The 18,208-nt window shown below is 41.8% G+C and overlaps 1 protein-coding gene, 1 non-coding gene and 1 pseudogene across 3 annotated transcripts; 1 reads left to right on the forward strand and 2 right to left on the reverse strand.

The window, feature by feature from the left end:
• Positions 1-206: 206 nt before the first annotated feature.
• On the reverse strand, positions 207-4,691 carry LOC108932654 (tripartite motif-containing protein 16-like; annotated as a pseudogene).
• Positions 4,692-7,795: 3,104 nt separating this feature from the next.
• On the forward strand, positions 7,796-7,878 carry trnal-uaa (transfer RNA leucine (anticodon UAA)). Its single transcript has one exon. It is a non-coding gene; the product is annotated as a tRNA-Leu (tRNA).
• A 3,605-nt stretch (positions 7,879-11,483) lies between these two features.
• On the reverse strand, positions 11,484-17,005 carry LOC108932648 (tripartite motif-containing protein 16-like). Of its 2 annotated transcripts, XM_018749188.2 has the most exons (7): positions 16,376-17,005; positions 13,948-14,043; positions 13,472-13,705; positions 13,193-13,352; positions 12,906-12,947; positions 12,718-12,771; positions 11,484-12,016 (listed from the first exon to the last, which is right to left on the reverse strand). In XM_018749188.2, exons 1-7 carry the CDS (start codon positions 16,964-16,966, stop codon positions 11,484-11,486), a joined length of 1,710 nt encoding a protein of 569 aa, XP_018604704.2. In that variant the 5' UTR covers positions 16,967-17,005. The 2 variants fall into 2 exon arrangements, with proteins under 2 accessions (XP_018604704.2, XP_029110907.1); XM_029255074.1 differs by lacking the exon at positions 11,484-12,016 and having other exon boundaries at positions 12,626-12,771.
• Between the last annotated feature and the right edge of the window lie 1,203 nt (positions 17,006-18,208).

The following is an 18,208-nucleotide window of genomic DNA, read 5'->3' on the forward strand; positions in this document are numbered from 1 at the left end:
GGTTATATGCAATGCATTATGTTCACACAAGCATGTGGTCTCCTGCATGTGAATGATAATCGTTGCATAGAACATTTAATTTTTCTATAAACACAGAAGGTTATAACAATGCAAAGTGAACCAAAAGCATTTTAATCAACAACATTTAGGCTAGAATCAACATTTACAATGATTACATTTAATCAACAACATTTAGGCTACTGTGTTCCTTAACCACAATGATATCTTCTGCCCATAACATGACTACAACATGAAAACTGAGGACAGACATTATACATATTAATAACATGTATAGATGCATGAAAGACTGATCAGATTTGGAAAATACAATTTATGCCAGGTGAGAGTCCATTCATATTTATTCATTTAGCTGATGCTTTTCTCCAAGGCAGTTCCCAGTGTTAAGCCACCAACAACTGTTTACCAATTTGTACAGCTGGGTAATTTTACTGCAACAATAGGCGGGATTCAATGCTGCAGTTTGTGGATTTGATAGCAGCAGTTCTAACATGTATGCCATATGTGAGCTGTTCCATAGCAGATGGATATTGGTCCTGTAATGTGTATTGCAAGGGTTTATTATTGTTTATATCAGCAGCTCAGAAACTGCTTTATTATGATATTTATTCTAATACAGTCTGCTGACCATGTTTGTGGGTGCAATTTTGGTGATACCACACCAATTTAACCTCATATTTCAACATCAGCAATCATGCATAAGTAAATATTGACTGAAGCAAGCTATTTTATAGATGGTAGTTTTGTCTGTATATTGAACGAAATCACATTTTAAAACAAAACCAGGATTATGTTTAAGTTAATTATGGTTTACCACTGGGAGAATCATGGAAGAGTTCAATATAAGAACACGCATAGGATTCCTCCTTCAGTTTGAATTCTGCTACTTTGTTTTCTCTTTTATCACACAGGAAACAGTTTAACTTTAGAATTAAATCCAACCCAAAACCCAGAATAGAGGGGTTCAGCGAATGTGGTCTGGACTCTGTGGAGGAGGGTCACTGTGTCCTTAGAGACACTGTAGAAGGACAGAGTTCCTGCCCTGTGATCCAGGTAAACTCCTATTGTGGAGGAACTGGGACCAGATACTTCAGTCTTCTCATTACTGTTGTAGAAATAGTAACTGGAGGGAGAGCAGTATAAGCTCCAGGACTTGTCATTGTGTCCAAGACCACAGTCATCACCTCCTCCTTTCCTGTTGATCCCTTTATATGACACTGCTATACGAACCCCATTATCTCCACTACATTCCACCTCTCAGTAACAGCACCCAGACAGACCCTCTGTACACAGAACTTGAAGATAATACTGAAATCTTTCTGCATGTTCAGGATATGACTGTAGATGTTCCTCATGGGTCACCACTGTGTTCCTCAGACAGACGGAGGTTTTTATTTGCTGTATTTGTGTCCTGTGTGAGCTGACAGGCATCTGATAGAAGACAAAAAGTAGAGTTTTTGCTTTGAGTAGATTCTCGCTGTTTGTTTACTTTTATGGAATAAAATAAAATGTCAACTATTCAATGTACGTTTAATGTGCAAGTATATACAGAGTGTTTAGGAATTTTTTTTTTCCCGTTACTTGCATGTAAGTTTATTTCTGGAGAGCAGAACAGTTTTTGAGAACAATGCTTTTTATTTCTATCCAAATAAAGAAAGTACTTCTATGGGATATGACAAGCAGCCTTGGTCAAAGATGGGTGCTTGAATTTTGACTGCATTCCAGAAACCCATAAAAAGAAATCAACTCTGCAGACATTCCGGAACAGTTACCATAGACACACTTCAAGCATGTTCCTTGTTCCTGTTGTGCTACAGTAATTCACTCTCACGTAAAGACCCTGTAGCATGGATGAAGGAGTTAACACAGTGAATGAGCCAAATGAATGCCAAAAAAGATGTGACTGTCAGAATGAGGATGACAGAAGCTCAGCTCACAAAGCTGGATTCTGTCAATGAGCTCAACTGAGCTGAAGACAGTTTCATTGCACGCTGAGACTAAACAACCAAACAAAAAAGAAGGTCGGGGTAGGGTGGCACTCCAGGGACTCAAATTAATTTTGTGCTTCAACTTTCAATGAAAATACCTAATTGTATTAATTGTTACTAACTTAATAATTTGTAATATCACCTTCACTGAAACCAATATAAAACCCTTTTAATATTTAATTTAATTTAATTTTAGCTGTGTTTAAGTGCATTCAATTTCAACTGAATTTTAATTTCTTCATTGTGGTATTTGTACTGTAGCAGTCCATGTCACGACCTTTTCTCAAGGGCATGATGGCTGTAGAACAAAAAATTTTTGGACTTGTACACAAGTCACTTTTTTAAAGTAATAGCACTTGTACTTTATTATTATTATTGTTATTATAGGTACAAGTGTTTGTGTGTTTATGTGTGTGTGAGAATGTCTCCATCTGAGTGTGATCAGACTCACAGTGTAAAAAGTCTTCTCTGGTCCTGGGTTCTGTAATCTGTTGTTCTTTCACTAGAAAGAGATGAAGAGAAACAGAGAGGTGAGTGAATGGGATTTACCTCTGGTCCTGTGTACATGTGTGTTTACTGTATGGTTTCATTTCTGTTGTAATGAAGAATAGTTTTCAGAGTTTCACTGAAGACACACTCACATGGACTGGGTTTTTTTGACCTTCACAAACACTGCTATGAATACATGTTGTTTCTATTAATAACTATGTATAAATGTGTTTTATGAGAAACAAAATACTAAATCATGTGTGTCTGATAAAGTGTGAATAAAGACAATAGAATGAAAAATTATATATTTCTCTACAAACCTGTTTGGGAAATCTCAGTGAATGTATTCTTACAGGCTTCCTCCAGTTGGACTTGGAGATCAGAAAGAGCTTTTTTCACACCTCCAAAAGAGCAGTGTGGGTTCACAGTGATGGTGGGTAAGTGTACAGGTCCAGGAGGGACACAGAGAGACTGGAAACTCTACACACACACATAGAATGAGTGAAAGAAGCATCTCCAACTCACATCCTTTAAGTGTATCATATAAATGTATCACACATGCTGTGTTCTCCAGTCTCATAGAAAAGCAGTGTTGTTACCTGTAGGAAATGGATGTGATCCTCTGTGTGTGAAAGCTGCTCCAGCTCAGAGTGTCTCCTCCTCAGCTCAGCAATCTCCTGCTCCAGTCGCTCCAGGAGACCTTCAGCCTGACTCAGTGCAGCCTTCTCCTGAGCTCTGATCACATCTTTGAGCTCAGAGCGCCTTTTCTCAAGGGAGCGGATCATCTGGGTGAAGATGCTCTCGGTGTCCTCCAGTGCTGCCTGTGCAGAGCGCTGTTAGAGACACACAGAGAGACACTTTGACTGTGGTCTCCTCACTGTGTGACTGGAGGAGAGCCCTGACTGAGCCCTCAAATGGCTCTTCCAGCAGCCAGCTGTTGTCTTCTCCTCTGCTCCATACTCACTGTGAGTGAGTCCACAGACTCTCTCAGCTCCTGCACTTCCTTCTCTCTCTCCTCGATTGTGTTCTGGAATTCCCTGTTTGTCACTAGAAGTTGACACTGTAGAGAAAAGATTTTTTTCTACCATATATTTATTGTTATTATTATTTTAAGGAGATGAAACAAAAGGTACTGTCAAATTGCATATGGAGACAATGCTGAGCAGAATATTATGCATTCAATCACCTGTAGCTCCGATTTACAGTCCACAGTAATGTGTCCAATACCAAATGTAAGTTACACGTTTTGGACATTTATTTGCCCAGGGTACTACAGCTTGAGAGCGGGATCAAACCTGCAATCTTTGGCACTAAAGGCAATAGTTGTAACTACTACACTAGCAGCAGGCCCTTTATAGTACCTTGAACTACATTGTAGTGTAGTGCAAGAATGAATCTGTCTTAAAGAGTCATTGCAGAGTTACAATGGTGGTGGTAACCACTGAAACACTAGGAATGAACATTAATATGAAGTGTGAGGAGTGATATCAAGGTGGCTGATTACTTCCATTTTTTGTAACAACTGGCAAATTGTTATTGGTATTTTTATTTTTTACTTCAACTGTGATTATAATCACTACTGAAGAGCTGCAAAAACAGTTCTTACCTGTTTATTAGTCCTTCCAGTCGCAGCTGAGACTGTATCATGTCCTCTGTGTTCATCCATCACACACAGCAGACAGATACACTGCTGATCAGTACGACAACCGACCTCCAGCAGTTTGTCATGGTGGGAACAGACATTGTCCTGAAGTTTTCTAGTGGCAACAGTAAGTTCGTGTCTTTTCCCTGGGATGAGTTCATTATGAAGCTCAAGATGACTTTCACAGTAAGATGCCAGACATACCAGACAGGACTTGACTGCTTTGTTCTTTCTCCCAGTACACACATCACACACCACATCTCCAGGTCAGTGTAACAGTGTGCAGGTGAAACAATTTGGAGTTCTGTCTTCTTCAGTTTCTTCACCACTTCAGCCAGCATGGTGTTTCTACCCAGAACAGGTCTTGAGATGAAGGTCTGTCTGCATTGAGGACAACTGTAGACACCAGCATATCGCTCCTGATTCCAGCGGCTTTCAATACAGTCCATACAGTAACTGTGTCCACAGTTTAATGTCACTGGATCCTTCAGCAGATCCAGACAGATTGGGCAGCTTAAATGATCCCGATAAAACAAATGTCCAGCTTGTTCCATTTTGGTTCAGAGAATGACAGTTTAGTTTCATTTTACTGGACTAGTTCAGGGTGTGACAGTAGGAGGAACTTTCTGGTCCTGCTGCAGATGTGTACTGGATTGAGACCAGACTGAGCAAAGCAAATTGAGCCCATGAGTTTCACCCAGCAATCCTTAGAAGTACCATCACTGGTGTTAATATGAATGGCTGCAAAACTGGACAATATTGTGCTTTTTGTTTACTCATGTTGTATTACTGAGTGCTGTTTGATGAATACTGGCATTCTATCTTGGATGTGTCCTCTCCCCCTTCAGCCCTGCACTCTGTGTTGCCAGGTAAGGCTCTGGCTCACCATGACCCCACTTGGGACAAGCGGTTGTTGACAATGGATACATGGATATTTGATGAATGGGGTTCTCACCACGGTCACGTGGAGTATGGAATGCATAAAATTCAAACACATTAGTCAGTTGTTCATGTTGTCTTATATTCAGTCAACATCCAGAATTTTCTCAGATGAATCTGAACAGGTAGTATCCATTCCTAATTCCAGGTGAATTAACTTGATCTCATTGCTAATAAATTCTATTTATAAAGTGGCTTGGCATTGTTTTTCAAACATCTGTCTCTTTCTTTTTGTTTCTGCAATGTGTCATATTCCATGATGTTAAGCAGGAACAACATGTCAGTTTGCCGGTAAGTACTATGCAGTACAACAGGTATTTGGCAACTGGTTTTACCTGGTGTGACTGCAGCTGACACACGTCAAACTGAAGGAAACAAACTGCACATTACTGGAACTGATCCTTGACAGAAAGTTCTCGGCACCATGAAGTTCAAAAATCTTTTATTACTCTTTCTCTTGGAGTCATTTCCATCCTGCACCTGCACACAGTCATTTACAAAGGATGTACAGCTATGTCAGTGTTCATGTGCACAGATGTCCTGCAAATCTCTGTTCCATCTTTTAATGCACCTTAAGATTTATCAAAGTCTACCCAAAATAAAAATCTGTCAAAAGCATTTTAGTCTCGTAAACTCCAGGATAGTGAGAGAATCTACTGTTAGCGGGGAGCTCCAGGACAGCTTCGATGTCCTGCTCCAAAGAGCTGCTCTGGGTGCTGACATCCTCCTTGCCCTCCCTGTGTCACTGTAGTTTTTGGCAAATTGAGGTCCTCTTCTGCTAATGTGTTTGGATGTATTCCAGTTGTTCCCTGTTTTTCTCCCCCTGCTAACACTTCATTTTATGCTTTAATTTGAGCACGTCCTGCCTCTCCACTGCTACGTGACCGAAGGGATCAGGAAGTTGCTGTTCATTATAGAGAGCCATGGAAAGGATTGCCTTGGGTTTCATCTTTATGCAGCTTGCCAGTCTATTCATCAGTTTTTGGAAAGTATTGTTATCACAACTTTATGTTCAGTGTGTTTGTGCGGAAGTGTCAGCACCATGCTGCTCTGTTTTTCCTGGCGGTCAGGTGATGCCTGAAGCTTACGCCTCTGGGTAAGATGACGGGAAATGATCTGCAGGTGGACAATGGGCAGCTGTGAAGGAATTTTAATAAAACAGCATTCTGGTTGTGGGTGTGGCTCTGAGGATGAAACTCCACCATTGCTGGTCCTTAGCCTGAGAACGAGGAATACGACCGATAGGTCACGTTTTACGACTTCCTGACCAGAGACGCCCAAAGGAGGCGATGCGTGGAAGTGCAGACGGGGTTGACCAACGAAAACATGGTGTTCAACCTTTCAAGGAGACTTCAAGATCATGAACATCGAATGGACAGATGCTGAGATCATTGCTACCAACAGAGCCCATTGGAGAATACTCGTTGCTTAATATGTCAGCCGATGTGGGAGGAACTACCTAACTAATTAACTCTGAGGATGAAAGAGTGGGTGGAGGAAAAGGATGCGGTGCCAGACGAGTACAAGTGTACCACTGTGATTTGTGAGGACCAAGCGGCAGCAGTGCAGCTGGTGCAAGGGAAGAATCTCTCGGTGAAGCTGCTGTGTGGCTCAAATTGGTGGTATGAAGTTTGGTGCTGCTGCTAAGAAAACAATGATTCACAGTAAGATAAGATAATAAAATAAACAATAAGATTGACAAATACAATATACATAAACAAATAACTATTGGCTAAATAATTATGAAAAATAAATTAACTATAACTACAGGGCAGCTGATGGTGTAGTGTTAGTGCTACTGCCTTTCTACCCAAAAATGATACAGTTGAATCCCACTTCCATCTGTAGTACTCTTGAGTAATATCTTTAAAATTAGTCCAGTAAAATTATCCGGCTGCATAAAGGGGTAAATAATTGCAAATAGCGTAAAATTGTAAGTTGTTCTGAAGAAAAGTGTCAGATAAATGAATACATGTCAATAACAAAAATCATTCAAGTGCAACAAAAATTATAAAGTTTTTTGCAATTTTTGAATAACAAAACTCTCAGAACCTTTTGACTGAACCATGCACTGCAGTGAGCTTTTTCTTGAAATGAGAGTAGACCTATGTATATATGTGCCATCAAGTCAATCCTGACTCATAGTGCCCACTCACATGGCTTTTGTGTTAAGGGAGGAGGGGAATTGATTTGGCACTGCCTTCTTCAGCGCATGTTTTGGTGGTGCGAAGACAGGGAGAAACATGCAAACTCCCCACACTCTCAGCAGGACTTGAACCAAAAAGGCAAAAGGAAATGTTATTGCAAAAACTCACAGGGAGACCCAGGTGGCTTTGGAGCCCTAAGCAACCACTTACAGTAAAGAAAGGCCTTGGGAGAAAAACTTGTGCTGCTGGACTGTTCCAGAGGTCCAGCCATGCTTAGAATGAGTAGCTGGCCAGCGGGAATGGTGTCACTATGACTCAGGTGTTCTATCATGTTTTCACTGTGATAGTTGTATTTTACTCTTGTACTGTGTTTTACCAGGTGTAAGTAAAGTGTAAATGCTTTTTACATATGTTGCTGTTTTGCATGGTTAGTCCGAGGAATTCAAATGTCTAACTGTCTCCGTTTTGGACTGTAACTACTCCGCCCCTTGTGATAACTCAAAAGAGGTGTATACATACCCATCTTTACATATAGGACACATAAGGAGAATATAACAGCAAAGTGGTAACCAACCAGGGTGGCCGAGAGGTTAAGGCGTTGGACTTAAGTTCCAGTGGACAGATGTCCTCGTGGGTTCAAACCCCACCCCTGGTAATGTTTCTCCTGTGGGTGGCTCAGCATTGTCTTTGGCTGTTGTGTTAATGAGTGAAAAGAAGGTCCTGCTGCTGGTTCAAAATATTTTTCAGGCAGTTGATAGTGCAGGGTTTAATGGTGCTGCCTTTGGATCCCAAGGTTGCTAGTTTGAGTCTCATGTACTGTTGTAATACCCTTGTTGAAGGCATTTACCCTAAACTGATCCAGTAAAATTACCCATCTGGATAAATAATTATAAGAATCTTATCACTATGCGTTGTTTTGGAGAAGTGTGTAAGCTAAGTGAATAAATCTCAATGAAGTAACAGCTTTCTGGAGTGAAAGACAGTGGATCTAACTGAAACGAGACGGCAGCTGTCAAAGCAAACTGGAGGGTAACAGAGTCTATCTCTTCATAATTGCTGAGAAGGAAACAGACACATGTGAGACAAAATCCTGCATCACAGGCTATGCCAGATGTTTTAGTGGCCCATCCATGACCTCTGTGGCTATTATAACCATTTCCAAAGCTGATGGCCCAAGAGCGTGACATTCAAATGTGAAATGCAACGTAGGGATGTGCCCTCCCACGGAACAATGACAGGATGGGGGGGCTTCCACAGGAGTGGATTCTCCAGCGAGCTTGAACAATGAGACAATTCCTGGAAGTGCATCTAGTATGAACTGCATTGTGTGGGGCACCACCATCTACGGGCTGTCTGCCCACCATGGGTACTGTAGAGGCCGCCATGGGGAGGGCCGGGGAACTGGTGAAGAAACTGAACTCAGGATCTATCATCAAAATGTATTTCATGATGTAGGAGCACATTTGAAACACTGACACTGTGATTTGGTAAATGTTCACTTTACTGTGTATTTTATTGTCACTGTTTTCCAGAGTGCATTTCTTTCTATGCCTGTTGCTTATAAGAGTGGACACCAACATAACTTATTATATTTGTGTATTATGTTTGACTGGGGGGTGCAGTGGTGCAGTGGGTTGGACCACAGTCCTGCTTTCCAGTGGGTCTGGGGTTCGAGTCCTGCTTGGGGTGCCTTGCGATGGACTGGTGTCCTGTCCTGTCCTGTCCTGGGTGTGTCCCTTATGCCCTGTGTTACCGGGTAGGCTCCGGTTCCCTACGACCCTGTATGGGACAAGCGGTTCTGAAAATGTGTGTGTTTGACTGATGCTTGGTTGGTTCTGTTACCCTCAACTGTAACCTTGCCTGTTTATCTTTAGAGCCTATAGTACTCAGGTTCTTTGTTTTGCTGGGTGACATTTATGTTGTCTTTGCCAACTGGTTTGGGCAACATCATTGCTACCACAGACCAAAATGTGTGCTTCATCAGGAGATTAGTTCACCCCACTCTTTCACCTCCTCCAACCGGTATCACTTTTTCAACAGGGCCACGAAGGAACCAAATTTCATCCTTGCATATGATTCCAATCTGTTGCTAGACCTTTTACGCTCACTGACAAATGAGTGACCCCTTTAAAGTCACTCACACCAACAGTCCTCTCTACTAAATATTCCTTTCTGGGAAGGGTGATGTGGCACAGATTTGCTATGTCCCCCCACCAGTGGGACTGTTCAGTTCCACCCGTTTCCCATTTCTGGCTCCCTCATTTGAATTCCTCAGTCTCTCCATCTCTTCCCTGACTGCACACCCTGTAGTCGTACCCTACCACTCTCCCAATCAATCCCCTTCATACTTCATGAACTCTCCCTTGAGTCTTCTGGATACCTTCAATATACACTTTAAGCACACTCAAGCAGATGGCCTTATAGTACTTCTACAGTCATTTGACCCATCAATGTCTCAATGCACAGCCCCTCTCTAGTCTGGTAATCTTGTTCAGCTTGTCACTTACACAATCACGTTTGTGAACTGCTTGTTTTTGGCAGGTTCATGGCAATTTGGAGCCTGGAATCTCTGGACCATAGACTAGGAAGGGTATGCCTGGGATGGGACACTAGTCCATTGTGTTATACACTCACAGGCCACTTTATTAGGTACACCTGTTCAACTGCTCATTAACACACATATCTAATCAGTCAATCACATGGCAGCATCTCAATGCATTTAGGCATGTAGACATGGTCAAGATGATCTTCTGAAGTTCAAACTGAGCATCAGAATGGGAAGAAAGGTGATTTAAGTGACTTTGAACATGGCATAGTTGTTGGTGCCAGATGAGCTGGTCTGAGTATTTCAGAACCTGCTGATCTACTGGGATTTTCACACACAACCATCTCTAGGGTTTACAGAGAATGGTCAGAAAAGAGAAAATATCCAGTGAGTTGCAGTTCTGTGGGTGAAAATGCCTTGTTGATGCCAGAGGTCAGAGGAGAATGGCCATACTGGTTTGAGCTAATAGAAAGGCAACAGTAACTCAAATAACCACTCGTTGCAACTGAGGTAAGCAGAAGAGCATCTCTGAATGCACAACATGTCGAACCTTGAAGCAGATGGACTACAGCAGCAGAAGACCACACCAAATGCCACCCTTGTCAGCTAAGAACAGGAAACTGAGGCTACAGTTTGCATGGGCTCACCAAAATTGGACAATAGAAGATTGGAAAAATGTTGCCTGGTCTGATGAGTCTTGATTTCTGCTTCAAAATTCAGATGGTGGGGTCAGAATTTGGTGTAAACAACATGAAAGCATGGAGGTGGTGGTGTAACGGTGTGAGGGATATTTTCTTGGCACACTTTGGGCCCCTTAGTACCAATTGAGCATCATTTAAATGCCACAGCCTACTTGAGTATTGTTGCTGACTATGTCCATCCCTTTATGACCACAGTGTACCATCTTCTGAGGGCTGCTTCCAGCAGGATAACGCACCATGTCATAAAGCTCAAATCATCTCAAACTGGTTTCTTGAACATGACAATGAGTTCACTATACTCAGATGGCCTCCGCAGTCACCAGATCTCAATCCAATAGAGTACCTTTGGGATGTGGTGAAACGGGAGATTCGCATCATGGATGTGCAGCTGACAAATCTGCAGCAAATGTGTGATGCTATCATGTCAGTATGGACCAAAATCTCTGAGGGATGTTTCCTTGTTGAATCTATGCCATGAAGAATTAAGACAGTTGATGGCAAAACGGGGTCTAACCTGGTACTAGCAAGGTGTACCTAATGAAGTGGCCGGTGAGTGTAGTCGTACACACACACAGTCATATACACATTCACACACTATTGACTATTTACAGTCACCAATTCACCTGAAACACATCTTTGGACTGTGGGAGGGAACCAGAGCACCCAGAAGAAACTGCAGAAACTTCACACAGATTGAGCTGGATTCAAACCTAATGGCCCTTCTCTTTCCCTCCTTTCCTTTACCAAACCCTTGGAATGTGCTGTTTTCATTGTTATCCACATTCCTTGCCCAGAATGCTTTTCTCGATGAATAAATAGGTACCAAACACAGCTTTGTATTCTGAAAAGCACTGTACTGTACATACAGCAATCATTTTGATACAGCTGATGACTGAGTTTGTACTGTTTCAAATACTGCTGTATTTGAAACTGTAGAAACATAAACAGAGGATTTTAGAAAAGTACAAGAACACATGGAGTTCACAGGTGTCTTCAGCTGCTCTGTTTTTGCTCTTATTTCAGAGAACACAGCTTAACTTGAGATGACAAACTAACCCAAAATCCAGGATAGAGGGGTTCAGTGAACATGGTTTGGACTCTGTGGAGGAGGGTCACTGTGTCCTTAGAGACACTGTAGAAGGACAAAGTTCCTGCCCTGTGATCCAGGTAAACTCCTATTGTAGAGGAACTGGGACCAGATACTGGAGTCTTCTTATTGTTGTGCCATAAATTGAAGCTGGAGGGAGAGCAGTCCAAACTCCAGGACTTGTCATTGTATCCAAGGCCACATGCATTACTCCATCCTTTCCTCCTGATCCCCTTATATGACACTGCTATGTAAACCCCATCATCGCCACTCCATTGAACCTCCCAGTAACAACATCCAGACAGACCATCTCTACATAGAACTTGGTACCAACACTCAAATCTCTCTGGATGTTCAGGATATGACTGGAGCTGCTTCTTCCAGGTCACCACTGTGTTCCTCTCAGACAGACAGAGGTTTTTATTCACTGTATTTGTGTCCAGTGTGAGCTGACAGGCATCTGATGGAGGAGAAAGAAGAGATTTTGGGTTTATTTGATCCTTATATTAATCTTTGCGGGTCATATTCAATGAATGTATCATTTGAATGGAAGTTACAGATTTATGGACTTTTGGTGGATAAAATAATGTTGGCAATTTCAGTTAGTTAATTAGATGCAAATATCTGTGGATACTTCTTGGTTACATTTACACTTATTTGTACTGAAGAAAAGATTTTGAGATTAGACTTTTTTTGCATCAACATGAGTAAAAAAAAAGAAATGTAGATTTATGCAGCTACATTTTCTAACAGACATGCTTGGCTTATGTGGTCTCAGGAGGAAAAACATGCACTAAGCGTGGACTTCTGCATGTGAAAACTCAGGAAGGTCTTTGGGGACCATTCCTTGTCCAGACCCAACTCCTTGGACTTGATCGCCAAAAGAGAGCCCACAAGGAGCATGAAACTCCTGATAACATAGCTTTGAGGTCCATGAAGACAAGCAAGTCCCACCAACACACCAATGTAATGGACCATCGGTGGAGAACACTTCTTTGCATGCCTTATAACAGTGAACACTCATCCACACACACACTGAACACAAACTGAAAGAGAACAGGCAAACTCTACATAATCAATATTGCAGAATTTAGTGATAATTACATGTACATGTGTTTCAGTGTGAGTTTGTCTCTATCCGAGTTTTTTCAACAGACTCACAGTTTAAAAACTCTTTTCTCGTCCGGGTTTCTGGAGTCTGTAGCACTTTTTTCACTAGAAAGAGATGAAGAGAAACAGAAAGGTGAGTGAATGGGATTTACCTCTGGTCCTGTGTACATGTGTTTACTGTATGGTTTAAGTTGTACTGTAATGGAGATGGTTATCAGAGTGTCACTGAAGACACTCACATGGACTGGGATTTGAGGTCTCCACAATATGAATGTCTTTCACTGTGTGGACAGACAGAGAAATGGGAGATGTGTGGATTAATCCAGAATATAAACTGCTGTCACTGATGTATTTGTAAATAAAGTGACTAGAAGCAAATTAATATTATTCTGATTACGATGTATAAATGTATTTTGTAACAATGTACTATAACATTTTCTATAGCATGTTTGAAAACAGACATAGTTTAGAAAAGTGCTAATATACCTAGTGGAATCATGGTGAAAAAAAGTACTTCTCTACAAACCTGTTTGGAGGATTTCTTTGAATTTATTCTTACAGGCTTCCTCTAGTTGGACTTTGAGTTCAGAAAGTGCTTTCTTCACACCTCCAAAAGAGCAGTGTGGGTCCACACTGATGGTGGGTAAGTGTACAGGTCCAGGAGGGACACAGAGAGACTGGAAACTCTACACACACACATAGAATGAGTGAAAGAAGCATCTCCAACTCACATCCTTTAAGTGTATCATATAAATGTATCACACATGCTGTGTTCTCCAGTCTCATAGAAAAGCAGTGTTGTTACCTGTAGGAAATGGATGTGATCCTCTGTGTGTGAAAGCTGCTCCAGCTCAGAGTGTCTCCTCCTCAGCTCAGCAATCTCCTGCTCCAGTTGCTCCAGAAGACCTTCAGCCTGACTCAGTGCAGCCTTTTCCTGAGCTCTGATCACATCTTTGAGCTCAGAGCGCCTTTTCTCAAGGGAGCAGATCATCTGGGTGAAGATGCTGTCAGTGTCCTCCACTGCTGCCTGTGCAGAGCGCTGTTAGAGACACACAGAGAGGGGGTTGTACATTTGAACTAGTCCTTTCACTCAGCTTTTACCAGGAGCCCAGACAGCCTGTTTATTCCCCACAGTGTGACTCAGTGCGATCGAGAGCCACAGCACTGGAAAGTGGTCCAGCTGTGGTCTCCTCACTGTGTGACTGGAGGAGAGCCCTGACTGAGCCCTCAAATGGCTCTTCCAGCAGCCAGCTGTTGTCTTCTCCTCTGCTCCATACTCACTGTGAGTGAGTCCACAGCCTCTCTCAGCTCCTGCACCTTCTTCTCTCTCTGCTGGATGTTCTGTTGGAATTCACTCTGTGTTGCACCCAGCTGATTCTGCAGAGAGTAAAAAAACTAATCTGTTTCAACATGATGGGGGGTGTGGTTGAGCCACGGGTTTGCCAGGTCCTGCTCCCTAGTGGGTCTGGGGTTCAAGTGCTACTTGGGTTGCCTTCTGACGGACTGGTGTCCCGTCCTGCTTGTGTCCCCTCCCCCTCCAGCCTTGTGCCCTGTCTTGCCAGGTTAGGCTTCGGCTCGCTGTGACCCCCCCTTGAGACGTGTGACTTCAGTCAGTATGTGTGTTTAAACATGGTTTCATTATCATATGCTGTCACAGTGTTTATAATGACCTTGACCTCTGATTTACTGCCTGCAGTTGTTTGTGGAATATAAAGAATAACTGACAGGATCCACTCGATATATTAAATGATATAAGGGCAAGTGAAATTCATACTATGTCATCACAAATTATTTCTCTGGACATGTTTGGAACCATCAACACACACACACACACACACACACACACACACACACACACACACACACACACACACACACACACACCATCTGAAACTACTTGTCCCATGTGGGGTTGCGGGGAACTGGAGCCCAGGCTGGCAGCACAGGGCGTAGGGCTGGAGGGGGAGGGGACACACCTCGGATTGGATGTCAGTCCATTGCAGGCCACCCCAAGCAGGACTCAAACCCCAGAACCACCAGAGAGCAGGACCCAGTCAAACCCACTGCATCCTGTTGGAACCATCTAGCTAATTTTATTTCCATTATGATATAAGGCAGAGATGTCAAACTCAAGGCCCGCGAGCCAAATCCAGCATGGTCCCTCATTTTATGTGGCCTGCGAGAGCTTATAAATTATTTTATTGTTATTATAAATTTTATTTTCGGGACCTGAAAATGCATCTCAATTTTATTGTGTGCGTGATGAAGGCATCTAGCCAGTAGACGGCAGTGTCTGGATATCTGTTTTTTCCTGCAGCGGCATTCTAGTGGAGTGATAGGATTAGTAAAAAAAATATGAATAGACCCATCATGTCGAAGAAAAGAAAAGTTGATGCAGATGGGAGGCTATTTAATGAGAGATGGAAAAGCGAATACATGTTTGTGCTTAACAGAAACAAGCCGGTGTGTCTTCTTTGCTACGAGGCCGTGCTCAAGGAATACAATTTATGTTGGCACTTCAACATCAAACACAGAACTAAGTATGTTAACAGCCACCAAGACAGGAAAACCAACAAAAGGTACAAGAATTGAAAAACAGCCTGCATTCTCAGCAGAATTTGTTTGCAAATGTTTCTGCAAAAAATGATGCAGCAGTGAAATCCAGCTTTATTGTGGCTGAAGAAACTGCCTGGGCTTCCAAGTGTTTTTAAGAAAGTGCATTTTTAAAGCAGTGTATGTATGCTGAAGATATGTGAACAGCAAGGGTGCCCCAACCAGAAACAGGCGTTTAACAATGTTAGCTTGTCAAGGAATCCTATTGTGGACCAAGTCAGGGAACTGGCGCCAGGAAATCTGGCGACACAGCTGGCTGGAAAAGAGCGCAGTTTTCTGGTGTTTTCGTTAGCTGTTGACGAAAGTACCGACATTACTGATAGATACGGCGCATCTAGCCATTTTTTACGAGGTGTGAAGGCAGACTTGTCTGTCAAGAGCTCTTGGATGTGGTTGCTATGCACGGAACGACAACAGGGAGGGACATCTGCACTGCGGTGGAGAAGTCCATCAGTAAAATGAAATTTTATGAAGGAAATGTTCTTTGATGTATAAGTAACGATTTTTCTTAATTTCATGAATTTATTTGATTTAGAATATCACAGAGAAATCTGAGCGTGTGCTCACATACAGCACAAGCATGTGTTTTTGTTACCACATTTATTTTTCAAATAAACTGTACAATAGTTGTACAGTTGAATAGACTTTGTCATTATTTGTCCTGGGCTTCTACTTTCAAAGCTAGGTATTAATTGAGTTATTACCAAAACCAGTAGTAATCGAATGCAGAGGTAATTATGTAATGTAATAAAAGAGTTGATAGATTCATATAGTCGTACAGTTACAACCGGCCCTATGAGAGCAACCGTAATGTTGATGTGGCCCGGGATGAAATTGAGTTTGACACCCCTGATATAAGGGAATCCAACAAAGGAATCTGGTTACTGCAGTTTACTACATTGAGGGTGATGGCCATTGAAACAGAGGGAGTGAACATTTACAGTGTGTGTGGTATGAAGAGTAAAGTCACAGTGAACCAGCTGGTGTTTACTTACTACTTTCAGCAATGTGTAAAACAGAACTAAAATATTTCTGTTAATTTAGTTCAGATCTAATTAAAGACATTAGTGAAGAGCTGTGATTTTAGACTTCTTACCTGTTTCTCAGTCCTTCCTGCAGCAGCTGAGACTGTATCATGCCCTCTGTGCTCATCCATCACACACTGATAACAGATACACTGCTGATCAGTACGACAGTAGACCTCCAGGAGTTTGTGATGGTGGGAGCAAATCTCATCCTGTAGTTGTTCTATAGCATCAGTCAGTTTATGTTTATTTCCAGGGTTGAGTTCATTATGAATTTTAAGGTGTGTTTTGCAATAAGACACCAGACACACCAGACAGGATTTGACAGCTTTGTTCTTTCTCCCAGGACACACATCACACACAACATCTCCAGGTCCAGCATAAAAATGTTCAGGAGGAGCAGTCTGGAGTCCTGTCTTCTTCAGTTTCTCCACCACTTCAGCCAGCATGGTGTTTCTGCCCAGAACAGGTCTTGAGGTGAAGGTCTGTGTGCACTGAGGACAACTGTAGACACCAACATGATCCTCCTGATCCCAGCAGCCCTTAATACAGTCCATACAGTAACTGTGTCCACAATTTATTGTCACTGGATCCTTCAGTAGATCCAGACAGATTGAACAACTTAAATGTTCCTGAGAAAGAAGATCTCCAGCTTGTGCCATTTTGGTTCAGAGAATGACAGTTTAGTTTCATTTCACAGAACTGGTCGGAGTGTGTGAGAGCAGGAATTTCCTGGTTTTGCTGTGGAAGGTGTGGTGTTGAACTGTGAGCAAACTGGGAGGAGCACATAGCCCTTAACTTTGTACCATTAAAGCTGGATAATTCTAGATTTTTATCAATCCATGCAAGATAATACAGCATTGTTGGAAATTGTGTTCTTAGGAGATATGACTAGATATGAAGTGAAAAGAATAATTAATGACTTTTTTGTTCCTTGTAAATATAGTCTTATTGATGTTAATAAGGTATAAATGGTGTTAAGCTACCATTTTATATTTAACACTTTTTTGAAGCAATTACAGTGATTTACATCTTTTGCAACTGGGTCATTTTTACCATAACAGACTTTGGGCAAGTATCCTAACCAAGGGTACTATAGCAGGAGGTGGGATTTGAACATGAAATTTTGACATGCAAAAAAAGTAGCTTTTACTGCAGCAGTACCCGGTGCTATACATGTTCTCCGTTACTGTTGTCCATTCCTCATTTTTAAGTGAATTTACTTGAATCTGTTGCCAAAAAATTCTATATCTTGTGTGGCGTTTTTATTTATTTATTTTTTAAATTTTGTGTCATGGAACATGCTCCCTATTTACATGATGAACTGATTTGCACTACTTACTGCTCTTGCTGAGTAATGTCTGCTTTTAAGTATTGTGTACAATAGCTATATCCGCCTGCACTTTGTACTACATTCCAAGAACCAGTTTGGCCAGAGCTCAGGGTTTCACCAACATTTTCCATTTATCAGAATCTCTTCTCTACTGTGATTCCTCGTGGCTTGTGTTAAACAGAAAACAAAACAGACTGACTAAACTGGACTGGACTTAAATCTCTGCTCTTCTATTGCTGCAGCTCATTGGAATCTCTTTTATACATTTTACAAACAAATTAAACAAGTTATCAACTTTGCAATGGGGACCAGAGTTCCAGGGTTTAATGTTTCACCAAAAATCTCTGTCATCATTCTCCCCTTGAGAAAAAGCTGGCTTTACCTTTCCATCACCATGAATGTAGTGCTTCCTTTCTTTATGTCTTTTTTCTGAACCTTCAGGAAATAATTCCAGCACATGCTGTGCATTACTGTTGCCCTCAGCACTGTCAGCATGTAAATTCTCCCGTCACTTTCATCAAGTCACTAATAGTAGTTCACTGTTGGACAGAGAAGTGATGTTCTAGTGGTT

This window comes from Scleropages formosus, chromosome 9 (assembly GCF_900964775.1).
Source record: "Scleropages formosus chromosome 9, fSclFor1.1, whole genome shotgun sequence".
NCBI lineage: Eukaryota > Metazoa > Chordata > Actinopteri > Osteoglossiformes > Osteoglossidae > Scleropages > Scleropages formosus.

Bases quoted from the DNA above. Each gene is read 5' to 3' on its own strand.
- LOC108932648 (XM_018749188.2), bottom strand. From the start codon at position 16,966: ATGGCACAAGCTGGAGATCTTCTTTCTCAGGAACATTTAAGTTGTTCA. The intron at 14,044-16,375 runs GTAAGAAGTCTA...TACTCTCTGCAG, and splicing joins CAGGAAGGACTGAGAAACAG to AATCAGCTGGGTGCAACACA. The intron at 12,017-12,717 runs GTGAGTCTGTTG...CTCCTCCATCAG, and splicing joins GAGAAAAGAGTTTTTAAACT to ATGCCTGTCAGCTCACACTG.